General features: G+C 39.3%; 2 protein-coding genes across 4 annotated transcripts in view; both read left to right on the top strand.

Moving 5' to 3' along the window:
• The window catches only part of LOC141406444 (cyclic GMP-AMP synthase-like receptor), a 56832-nt gene that overhangs the window by 12875 nt on the left and 31718 nt on the right, over positions 1-12239 (top strand). The window lies entirely within an intron of this gene.
• On the top strand, positions 4262-5552 carry Tapdelta (Translocon-associated protein delta). Its single transcript, XM_073956992.1, has 2 exons — positions 4262-4776; positions 4855-5552. The coding sequence occupies exons 1-2, from the start codon at positions 4528-4530 to the stop codon at positions 5113-5115; spliced, it is 510 nt and encodes a 169-aa protein (XP_073813093.1). The 5' UTR covers positions 4262-4527; the 3' UTR covers positions 5116-5552.

Genomic DNA, 12239 nt, shown 5'->3' with positions numbered 1-12239 from the left:
TGGAGGGCAGTGAATACAAGTTGCTAAAACAAAAATCAGAGCGATTCGAGAGATGGCTCTAAACTGAACTTTTCCGAAATTTTGTGTGGGAGGTACCCGAAGGAGTGGACCGATTGAGGCTATATTGAAACATTATCTAAGTCTGGTACACATTTTACGATGGCCAAAGTATGGACCAATTCGGTTACTCCCTTCAAGAGTTATCGTGCGCACAAATTTTCCGAACATTTTCGAACTTTTGTGGGGAGGTACCCGAAGGAGTAGACCGATATAGCCCATCTTAGAACTTAAACTAAGTTTGCACAAAATATTACGAAAAAATTTGAACCGAATCGGTTCATCCGTTCGAGAGTTAGCGTGCGCTCCAGCCAGACAGACAGACGGACGGACATGGCTCAATCGACTCCAAATTGTCTGAAACACATTTCGTCCAAACATACTTGGGGTCTAAAACCATTATTTCGATGAGGCACATTTTGCTCGTATGAAAGCGATATACCATCGTTAGCATAAATGCTGAGGGTATAAATATTTTATTGTGGAGGGTATAAAAAGTTGATAGTTTTCTGCTTTATAAGTTTTCATTTCACTTACTTACTTACTTAGCTGGCCCATTACAGAACATTTGTTCTATAGGCCGAACTAAGAAAAGATCTCCATTCCTCTCTATTTGTTGCTTTGCACTCTGGAATACCGCGCCTTTTCATCTCATCATCCAATTGTTTGCGCCATCTATTCCTGGGCCTGCCAATTCTGCGTGCACCGCCATGTGGCATGTATTCATACGCCTTTTTAGCGAATTCATCATCGCTCATTCTTATGACATGGCCTAGCCAACGCAATCGCTGCATCTCGATACGTTTAACTATATTGATGTCGTTGTATAGCAGATACAGCTCGTGGTTCATGCGACGTCGATATTCACCGTCAACGCAGATTGGTCCGTAGATCTTTCGAAGAATTTTTCTCTCAAACACACCAAGTACTGCCATGTCTGCTTGCGCAAGTACCCAGGCTTCGGAGCCATACATCAGCACGGGTAGTAACAGTGTTTTGTAGAGCGTTATTTTTGTTTGACGAGATGTGGCTTTGTTTTTAAACTGCTTACTTAAACCAAAGTAGCATCTGTTGGCCAATACAATTCTTCTTTTTATTTCACAACTGATGTCGTTTGTTGTGTTTACGGAGGTGCCGAGGTATACGAAGTCTTTTACTACCTCAAAATTATAGGAACCAACTTCAACAGTTGGTCCTATCTCAATGGACGCATTGCGCGTCGACACCATCAACTTGGTCTTCCCACCGTTTACCGCCAGACCCACCTTAGCAGATTCTCCTTCGACCTTTATAAAGGTATCAGTTACTTCTTTTACTGATCGGCCCATGATGTCTATATCATCAGCATAAGCAAGTAACATGTGACTATTGGTGTAGATTGTGCCACTTCTTTTGACGTTTGCCTCTCGTATAACCTTTTCTAGCAGGATGTTGAAGAGGTCACACGAAAGGCTGTCTCCTTGTCTGAAACCTCTTTTGGTACCAAACTCTTCGGAGAGGTTCTTTCCTATTTTAACTGAGGACCTCGTGTCAGTTAAAGTCATTTTACAAAGCCGGATGAGCTTTGCGGGGATACCAAATTCAGACATGGCTTGGAATACCTTGGAACGCAGCGGGCTGTCAAAGGCTGCTTTATAATCGACAAAAAGGTGGTAGGTGTCGATCTGCATCTCTTGGGTCTTCTCCAGGATTTGCCGCAGGGTAAATATCTGGTCAATGGTGGACTTGCCAGGTCTAAAGCAGCATTGGTATGGTCCAATTATCTCGTTGACCATAGGCTTTAGTCGTTCGCACAATATCCCTGACACGATCACATTTTCATAAAAACAGAATTGAGCCCCTGAAGTTTGTGTTTTTAAATAATAAAGACAAATCAATAAATAATCAATAAAAGTAAGTAAAAAGAAAAATAAAAAATAAATTTATAACTTTTCTTAAAAAATGATCATTTAAAAAAATCAAAAAATGGTCCAAAGTGCTGGTAAATAAAAATGTTAAAATCATATCGTGTCATTTTTTGTCAGATTATTTTATAATTAAGATTTTATATAATCTTTGGTAAAAACTTATCAAAATGTGACACAGGGATGCGAGGTTGTAAAAAAAGTCGTAATCATAACTTCGAGACATTCGTGACCGAAAGCTCTAAAAAAAATCTATACTCTCTATACTCCCCTCAATTATGGATCGAAAATTCCGAACATCCCGACCTAGTGATTTTCTTGTAATATATTTGTGAATAGTAAGTTGAAATTTATTATTAAATTTATATAATAGATATAGCTTTAAGCATTTTTACTGTACAGCTGGAGGTAATGTACGTAAGTAAACATAAATCTAATATGATTTAATTCAATTTTTTGGTCCGGTGGCTTTGGAAACATTTTTGAAAACACGTTACCAAAATCCTGGGGCTGGATTCTTGTTCTATGTAATTTTGAAATGAAAAATATTTTCGTTATAATTTTTTTTCATTTGACATTTAGTTCCTTTATAAATGGTGTGTCTTTTTACTTAAGTATAGTACACATTGACAAGCAAAACTGACAGTCATCGAGGTCTATTTCGTGAATATCAAAGCCTAACTGAAAAATTTCTTTTGTAATCTCTAAATAATACCGTAAATATTGTATTTCAAAGGTTTTTAGCTAAATAAAAGTTGTTATTTGCCGGAAAATTGTCCTAAAAGTACGTTGACTGTCAGTCATGGTACAAATACACAGGTAGCCGCATCGGCAATTTTTGGCAACATAAGATGTCAAAATTTGACATCAATTCAATGCAATTGACACATTATGTTACCATCAGCTGGCATGATAATGCTACCTGTATAATTGTACCATGCTGTCAGTTTTGACTGTTAGTGGGTACTCCCCTTTACTAAATGTTGCTGAAACAATTTTTTCAGCAACTTTTCCTTTATACAACTGTCAAAATTTTAAACATTAGTAATAATTATTACAAATTATCGAGTACGCAGACACACTTAAAGTTGTTCATTTCACATTTTCATAGAAACGGAATTGAGCCACTGTTTTCTACATTTATTTATTTCATTTTATGCAATATAAGCCTATAGGCCGATTAAAGTTCAATTGCATTTTCAACTACTATACGGTAATTACATTTCATATCTTTAGTACCATTCGCAGATTGTATTCTATTAATGTATACCTTCCTACATGGGTCAAACGAAGACTAGCTTCAGCTCTACTCATGCCTTGTATCAATTATGGCTTAGAAGTGGTTTCTGGTACGATAGAACGAAATTTATTAAGGCTGGGACGTATTGTCAACTCTGTTGCCCGGTTTGTCTTTGGTGTGAAACGTCGTGAACATATATCTAGTTATGTTGAGAGTTTTTTGGGTGTTGATTTCGAGAAATTTGTCAATTGTAAGCTGTTGTGCACTTTTCACAAAATAATTAAGACTGGTACTCCTGCTTCATTGGCTAACATGTTTAGCTTTATTGCTTCACCGAGGAATACACAACTATTTATACCTAGAATATACAACTCTACTTTTGAAAAGTCGCTCTTAATACGCGTTGCGAGATTATGGAATTATTTACCTCTTGATCTGAGAGTTTTTTCACATTCCAATAATGCTTTTCGGCTTAAAGTGCTTAATCATATTACTTCTCAACCTGAAATATAGACTTGCTCACAATGTTTGTGCTTATTGCTTGATTTTCTTGTGTCTTCCATGACGTTTGCTATGTAACAACAATTTTCCCGCTTTTTATTGAGTCTATGAAAGTCCATTAAATGACTTCTATGGTGTTTGGTTGCAATATTGAAACTCGACATGTACCTTGCTTATTGTACTGTAATTATGTTTGCTGCTTATTGGCCACTTTTTAGCTATACTTTTTTCTCTTTCTTGATTTTCATTTTTTAATGGCTGGGGAGCCAATTATACCAACACGCATTAAGAATTAGATTTTATAATTATTTCTACTCGGAATTTAATATTTTGTTAATACTATTTATTGGCCTTGAAGGCTTTTGTATTAGTATATGGATTGAATAAATAAATAAATAAATAAATAAAATAACTTAAAGTTTAAAACTAATATATATACAGTCTGTTTATAACTTGTAAGTCAATATCATATTGGTGGTTCCATTCTCAACCTAATCTAAAAATTCTCATTAACACACCAACGGATGGCAACCCTATACGTTTACGTTACGTCGCGAATGACTTTTACGTCTGTCACAACAAATACGGACGATACGATTTTGTGACGTGGTCAATGTTGTCGTGGCATTTTGACAGTTGAAACGTCAATTGAGAAAGTGTTTTTTTCTACGAATCAACTAGCCGACTAAGTGACAGACCAGAGAGCGACTTGCATTTATTTTAATAAATTTTATCGAACAAGAGTTGGTTGCGTCGTGTCAAGTGCAGCTGAAAAAAAGTGATTTCTTTTGAATAAAAACAAAATCAAAATACAAATTAAACAAAATGCGTCAATTCGTAAGTGCTTTGTTGATCTCCTTGTTCGTTGTCTCCGCCTATGGTAGCACTGCCTGCACCAGCCCCAAGGCTACAGTCACTTCATTCAGTACACAAGATGCCACAATTTTGACTCAATTGGCCCATGTTGGTGAATTCACATTGAAGTGCGGCAATGGAGCCAAACCCAACTTGTTTGCTGAATTCCCCTGTGGCAAAGTTGTTCCAGTTGCCCAAGTTGGTGATGAAAAATATCAGGTATGTCGAAAACAGCAACAACAACAACATCAAACACATAACTAATGTCTACGTCAACAACTGATTGCTTGCTTTTAGGTCAGCTGGACTGAAGAAATCAAAAAGGGTTCCAGTGGCAATGTTGTAGTACGTCTTTTCGATGAAGATGGCTATGCTAACTTGCGTAAAGTTCAACGTGATGGTGGCAAGGTTTCCAATGTCAAATCATTGGTTGACATTACCGTCAACACCAAGAGTGCCTACAAGGGTCCCTGGGTTAAGGCTGAACTTGTTGCTGCTTTGCTTGTTGGTGGTATTGCTTACTTTGCTGTCACCACTAAATCTAAGGTCCAACAATAAAGCGCCGCGTTTGGAAGTGCGTTTTTAATTTAATATTCTAATAGAGATTTTTTAATTCCATACAAACAGACAGACATTGTACTATTATTTAAAATTAAAAAAGTAATTTTTTGAATGAAATTCATTCACCTTAACGACATCCATGATTTCGATGATTTCTTGATTTTTTCGCCTTAAACATAACAAAACGCGTAAACCTCTTAAACACCTCATTAAAAATTACATTGTTACATTATTAGTTGTCAAGTGATACCATAAGAGGAGAGGATGATGATGTGGACGTTGGTGGTAATCATCTTCAGCAACAGCAGCAGTCATCTCCAATTGTGTGAAGTATATGCTTTTGTAATTTAAAATAAGAGTCGTTTTAAGAAACATTCTGTAATGGAATGTTGTCTTGATAAAAATAAAAAAAAATAATTTTTTATAAGACCCAACATTTGTTGTTTTAGTAGTCGCTTTTTGATAAACTACCATCAGCAGAAGTTCGGGGAATTTTAAAAAAAAAAAAAAATATCGGCTATTGTTTTGGAATCTTTAATGCTTGGAGAAGTAAAGTCTACTACTACCAACGAAGGTTAAATTGGTTTTTCTTCTATGTGAAATTTCATAATAAAATCCGCTCAGACTTGAATGTGCCATCGCTGATTTGTGGGGATTGCCACTATTTTACAATCATCGCAATTATAAATGTTCTCTTGTGGGAGATTTCTCCTTTCACTATCTCTTTCTATTATAAATTAGGACCTTTTATGGACAGACTACTTTTAAAAGTGTTCTTTGAACAAAGCCTCTTTTTAACATTTCTGTGGGCGAAGACCTCATTAAGGTATCCTAAGGGCAGAACTTCTAAAGGTATTGGAACTCCTTTCCTTTACCGATCCAACGCAGAAAATTATGAAAAAATTACCACAGATAGTGCTTTTTATCCCGATTCCAACCATGTATTGCTTTTGTTGCGGAAATGTATACTTCCCGAAGTTCCTCCAAAGTTCCACAATGGCCCTAGTCTAAAATTTTGGCAAACCACCGCAGAAAGCTATGAACAAATTACCACAGATAGTGTTTTTTATCCCGATTCCAACCATGTATTGCTTTTGTTGCGGAAATGTATACTTCCCGAGATATGGGCCTCCAAAGATCCACAAAGGCCCTTACCTATAACTTTGGCAAAACATCGCAGATAATTCTGAAAACAATTACCACAGATAGTGCTTTTTACACCGAATCCAACGATGTATTGCTTTTCTTATGTATACTTCCCGAGATATGGGCCTCAAAAGATCCACATAGGCCCTAACCTATTTTTTTTCTAAATAGCAGGCCTTCGGCCGGGTTTTAAGACTTTCTCCTATGGACAGGTGCAATTCTCGGGAACCGGAACAAAATTTTCTTTTAAATTAAATATTTTTTCTCCAAATAGCCGGCCTTCGGCCGAGATTTAAGACTTTCTCCTATGGACAGGTGCAAATCTCGGGAATGGGACCAAAATTTTCTTTTAAATTAGATATTTTTCTCTAAATAGCCGGCCTTTGGCCGTGATTTAAGACTTTCTCCTATGGACAGGTGCAAATCTCGGGATCGGGAACAAAATTTTCTTTTAAATTTAATTTTTCGGGAAGTATACATACTAGGGTGGGGCGATTTGTGTGGAGGGAAAAAAAATTAATGAGCACTTCGCGTTTCTGATTCCTGGGATTGAACTGAGCAAAAAAGTCCACTGGACCATATATCTACCGTGAAAATCGAGCCTCCCGATTTTGACTTTACGTTTTTTGGATATTTTGGCATATAACAGCCAAACCATTGAGATTTTCGATCCAACACAAAGACAAACATTGTAGCCAAGACAGTAATTGAAAACTCTCTAATACATCGCAAAAGCATTGGAACGTTTTTTCAGGCAGTTTTGGTCTTGAGAAGGTGCAAACTTTTCGGAAAATGTCGATAAATGGCACTTTGCTACAAAAGTTGACCAGAAAAATATTCAAGAGTTCATATTTCGGGTCATATCTCGGGAATTATACATTTCCGCAACAAAAGCAATACATGGTTGGAATTGGGATAAAAAGCACTATCTGTGGTAATTTTTTCATAATTTTCTGAATTGGGTCGGTAAAGGAAAGATAAGTCGAACAGAGTCTTCGCTAATGGAAACAGAAGGGTTTCAATTCATTTCTACGTTTGTTCTACTTTTTGTTGTAACATTTCGGATGAAATCGAGGGCCTTTAGCAAATGGAAAATACATAAATTATTTGTATTAATTGGTTTCGACCACAAATCCGTAGAACGACATCGACTTGTTTTGGGTTAGATGAGCGATTGAAGAAATGCAACGTATCGTGAGGGCTTTGGTGGTAACGGGGATGATGCTTGTTGAGGAATTGAGAACATTACCGAACCCGGATCGAAGTTGTGCCAGAATGGAACGTCTTTGGTTGGGAAGTTACAGTTTACTGTCCGAATTTGCAGGAGGATGTTGATTTAGGATTTTATTGCACCTATAGCCGTATATGGCTTCGGAGACATCAAATTGATTCACAGTTTTCATGGAGTTCGCTATCGATAATCTGTTGACGTCCGATGGAATGCCATCATGGATGTTACGAGTGGGTTAGGGAGGTGGATCTTTCATCACAGTGCGATGGCTGAAGTGACACGGCAAAGAGGACGGAGCAACACATTATGTTACCTGCCTGACAGCATTCTCGATCCACACTGGACATTTGTAGACAACCCGTTGCAACTCGGAACGCATTGTTTTGGGATTGTTGCAAATATCTCCATTGTGTGTCATTAAGGAAGGACCGATGTCCGTCACAGTTAGTGATTTAAGGATATGACTCCAGGCTTTCACTTTTTGGTGTGAGGAGAAGTTGAGAATGTTTTTGAAGATTACCCCCAATATTTTTGGATTATTGACTTCGGGTATATAATATAATCCAATAGATATCTCTAGCCCTAGGCTTACATTTTGTGTTCAGGAAGTGAGGATGACTTTTAGAGGATAATGTAAGATTGCGCTTCCGGAAGGAACTATGGATAGTCGGAAATCTTAGCATTTACGTCGTGAATTTTAAATTCTGATGCAATGATGATTTCCATCCTATCACCAGTAGCCACCATTTTAGAGGCACCATTCCTTTCCACGATGTGAAGCTGTTTTCCAGTTGCCCAACAACATTGATTCCGGAAAATGCATAGTACTACAACAGCATTATACGTCATATCCACACATGTCAGTAGAAGACTGAAACAGAACAGGCCGTGCGACCGATCAGTCATGGTTCTTGACCTATCGCAGGCCCTCGATACCGTCAACCATGCCAAACTGTTCGATGACATAGAGAATACTACCCTCCAGTCGTGTTTGAAGCGTTGCATAATCAACTATATTTGTGGATGCCAGTCGTTTGTGGATTTTTGAAACAAGAACTCTAAAACGTGTAGAGTGAAAGAGGGATATCTCCAGAACTGTTTAACCTCTACCTTTGATTCACCCAGGTACTCCACACTGTTTGACGACATTGAGCAGACAAACCTCCCGGCAAGCCAGTTGTTTGTAGAATTCAGAAATAAGAAGCCCAAAACCCATAGAGTGAAAAAGGGAGGTCCCCAAGGCGAGGTTATATCTCCGGAACTGTTCCGAATAGAGATCGTAATGTATGCGGATGATTGTACGATCTTGGCGTTGGGTCCTATCGTCGATGGCATATTTGATAGGTTAAATGTCTACATAGCTGACCTAGTGCAGTTTTTCCATCTGAGGAATATGAAAATATCCGCAGCTAATCGCCACACTGTTCACCAATTGGACGGCTGAAATGAGGCTCCCATAGGACATATTGGTCGATGTTGTCCAATAACTACACCAAAATATTGGATGTATTTAAGTCGTCCACGCAATCCACAGCTATTTGCGATAAGATCAGAAGTAGGAACAAGATCCTAAAGTCGCTTGCAGGCAGCACTTGGGTTGCTGAAAAAGAGGGTGGATGCCTGAAATCAGCCGCCGTTTGTTTAGGTCATTCGCGCAATCTTAGTCGTAATATCCTGCAAAGCTGTTATTGTGCTACGCGCTTACCTGAAACCATGTAGGTGGTTAACAAGATGGAAGTGCTCTTTCACGGAGTAACAAGGATTCTAAAACTTTTTCTACGCGTAACAGAAGATAAATCGGGCTGAAGGATTCTACATTGGTAGCGGATTTATGGGCCTTCAGAATTGAAATAATCGGACAACACTCCAGATGCTCAGAACTAACAATTGCGCAATTTATAACTCTTTCCAGGTAATCCGAGCCTTTTAAAGCGAGCTTCTTTAATATAATGGTTTGAATTTGCAGATAACTGCCTCGATTTTACTGGATGTTAAGAAGTTGTTTATCAAATTTCATTTGAAATTCTTATATCCCCGGATAACACCTCGCTTGGCACTGTTCAGAGAAAATGGATGTTCAATAAAATGACGGCAGTACACATTATGACATGAAGCCAAGACAGTAAATCCATGCCAGTTAGTTTTATTATAATTTGTGAAGGAGAGTTGTTGGGTCTCAACGAAATAACAGGGAGAAGCTATGGAAATGTCCGGAATTCCAACGTCTGTCAGTAATTCTTATAGAGAAGTCCTCGTTGTTGGAGGTGAAGTCGGATTCATCTATCAGGTTCGCTCACTACGTTGATCTCGGAAGTTGGGAAGTAGAAGTCCCCAAGAACAATTTTGTCAGCGGGAATGTAGACGTCGAAGATTTCAATTTCGGCGTCTACCTGCTTTGTATTACTAGCAGGATCAACGTTTCAATGAAAGTTGAGTTCGCATATAATATGGGCAGATTCCAACACTGACTGTGCAATAAAATCTTTCTTTCGACAAACATCCCATACGGGACAAGGGAGACTTCTCTCATATCAATGAGTGCACCCCGATTCATATTAGCTCAATGATATGGGACCTACAGTTTATCGCCGAGTCCGAACGGCGTGTCCTAAGACACCACTTGTAGAGAAGTTTTATATGGCTGAAATACTCAGAAAATGTCGCCAACATTACTGAGGGGTATTTTGCCAATGTTGAACATTTTTATGTTTGCCTGGCCGGGGAATCGAACCCACGACCTTCAGCGTGCAAGGCGGGTGTGCATACCATTGCACCACGTTGGCACCCATATCAGTTTCGTTACCTTTCAAAATAATGAGATCAAACCAAGGGTACCTACAGATTTTTGAAGGCCCGTATCGTGGGAAGTATGGACTTCCACAACACAAATATATACAATCGTTGAAATCAGGGACCCAAGGGCTATTGACGTTAGGCATATCGAAGGGATCCGCGAGGGGATCTTCAAATTGACTTAAGCCTCAGTTTTTACTGGGCAAAGTTCTTTCGTCTACTTACTTAGCTGGCCCATTACAGAACATTTGTTCCATAGACCGAACTAAGAAAAGATCTCCAATTCACTCTGTTTCGTGCTTCGCTTTTTGGAATACCGCGCCTAGTCATCTCATCATCCACTTGTTTGTGCCATCTATTCCTTGGCCTGCCAATTCTGCGTGCACCGCCATGTGGCTCGAATTTATACGCCTTTTTAGCGGGTTCATCATCGCTCATTCTTATTATATGGCCTAGCCAACGCAATCGCTGCATCTCGATACGTTTAACTATGTTGATGTCGTTGTATAACAGATACAGCTCGTGGTTCATACGACGTCGATATTCACCGTCAACGCAGATCGGTCCGTAGATCTTTCGAAGAATTGTTCTCTCAAACACACCAAGCACTGCCTTATCTGCTTGCGCAAGTACCCAGGCTTCGGAACCATACATCAGCAAGGGGAGTGTTTTGTAGAGCGTTATTTTTGTTTCACGAGTTGTGGCTTTGTTTTTAAAGTGCTTACTTAAGCCAAAGTAGCATCAGTTGGCCAATACAATTCTTTTTATTTCACAACTGATGTCGTTTGTTGTGTTTACGGCGGTGCCGAGGTATACGAAGACTTTTACTACCTCAAAATTATAGGAACCAACTTTAACAGTTGGTCCGATCTCAATGGACGCATTGCGCGTCGACACCATCAGCTTGGTCTTCTCGCCGTTTACCGCCAGACTCACTTTAGCAGATTCTCCTTCGACCTTCATAAAGGTATCGGTTACTTCTTTTACTGATCGTCCCATGATGTCTATATCATCAGCATAAGCAAGTAACATGTGGCTATTGGTGTAGATTGTGCCACTTCTTTTGACGTTTGCCTCTCGTATAACCTTTTCTAGCAGGATGTTGAAAAAGGTCACACGAAAGGCTGTCTCCTTGCCTGACACCTCTTTTGGTACAAAACTCTTCGGAGAGGTTCTTTCCTATTTTAACTGCAGATCTTGTGTCAGTTCGAGTCATTGAATGAGCTTTGCGGGGATACCAAATTCAGACATGGCTTGGAATACCTTTGAACGTAGCGGGCTGTCGAAGGCTGCTTTATAATCGACAAAAAGGTGGTAGGTGTCGATCTGTATCTCTTGGGTCTTCTCCAGGATTTGGCGCAGGGTAAATATCTGGTCAATGGTGGACTTGCCAGCTCTAAAGCCGCATTGGTATGGTCCAATTATTTCGTTGACCATGGGCTTTAGTCGTTCGCACAATATCCCTGACACGATCTTGTAGGCAATAGGGAGTAGACTTATGTCCCTATAGTTAGAGCATACAATCTTATTTCCCTTCTTGTGGACGGGGCACAGGATGCTCAGGTTCCAATCATCGGGTACGCGTTCTTCCTGCCAGATGGAGCTAACTAGCTGATGCATACATCTTATCAGCGTGTCGCCTCCGGTTTTAAACAGCTCGGCTGGTAGGCCATCAGCTCCTGCTGCCTTATTATTCTTCAGCCGGTTTATTGCTGTCTTTACCTCATCTTGGCCGGGTGGTATACATTCAATACCATCTTCTTGGATTGGATCTGTGGTATCTTCGTCGACTTCGCTACTATTGGATACCAGCAGATTGGAGAAATGTTCCTTCCACATCCTGAGCACGCTATCTGTATCTGTTACCAGATTACCTTGCTGGTCTCTACAGGAGGATGTGCCTGTACCAAAGCCATCTGTTTGATGTTTTACTCTTTGGTAGAATTTTCGG

The sequence above is a fragment of the Musca autumnalis genome, unplaced genomic scaffold, assembly GCF_047663935.1.
Source record: "Musca autumnalis isolate F117 unplaced genomic scaffold, ASM4766393v1 scaffold_5, whole genome shotgun sequence".
Lineage (NCBI taxonomy): Eukaryota > Metazoa > Arthropoda > Insecta > Diptera > Muscidae > Musca > Musca autumnalis.
The sequence above is the reverse complement of the archived record's forward strand: the minus strand, read 5'-3'. Positions and strand labels throughout refer to the sequence as shown.

What these genes read in the sequence shown, in the direction of transcription:
- Tapdelta (XM_073956992.1), top strand. Translation starts at nt 4,528, where the DNA reads ATGCGTCAATTCGTAAGTGCTTTGTTGATCTCCTTGTTCGTTGTCTCC. An exon ending in TTGGTGATGAAAAATATCAG is followed by an intron (nt 4,777 to 4,854) that starts GTATGTCGAAAA and finishes GCTTGCTTTTAG; the next exon opens with GTCAGCTGGACTGAAGAAAT.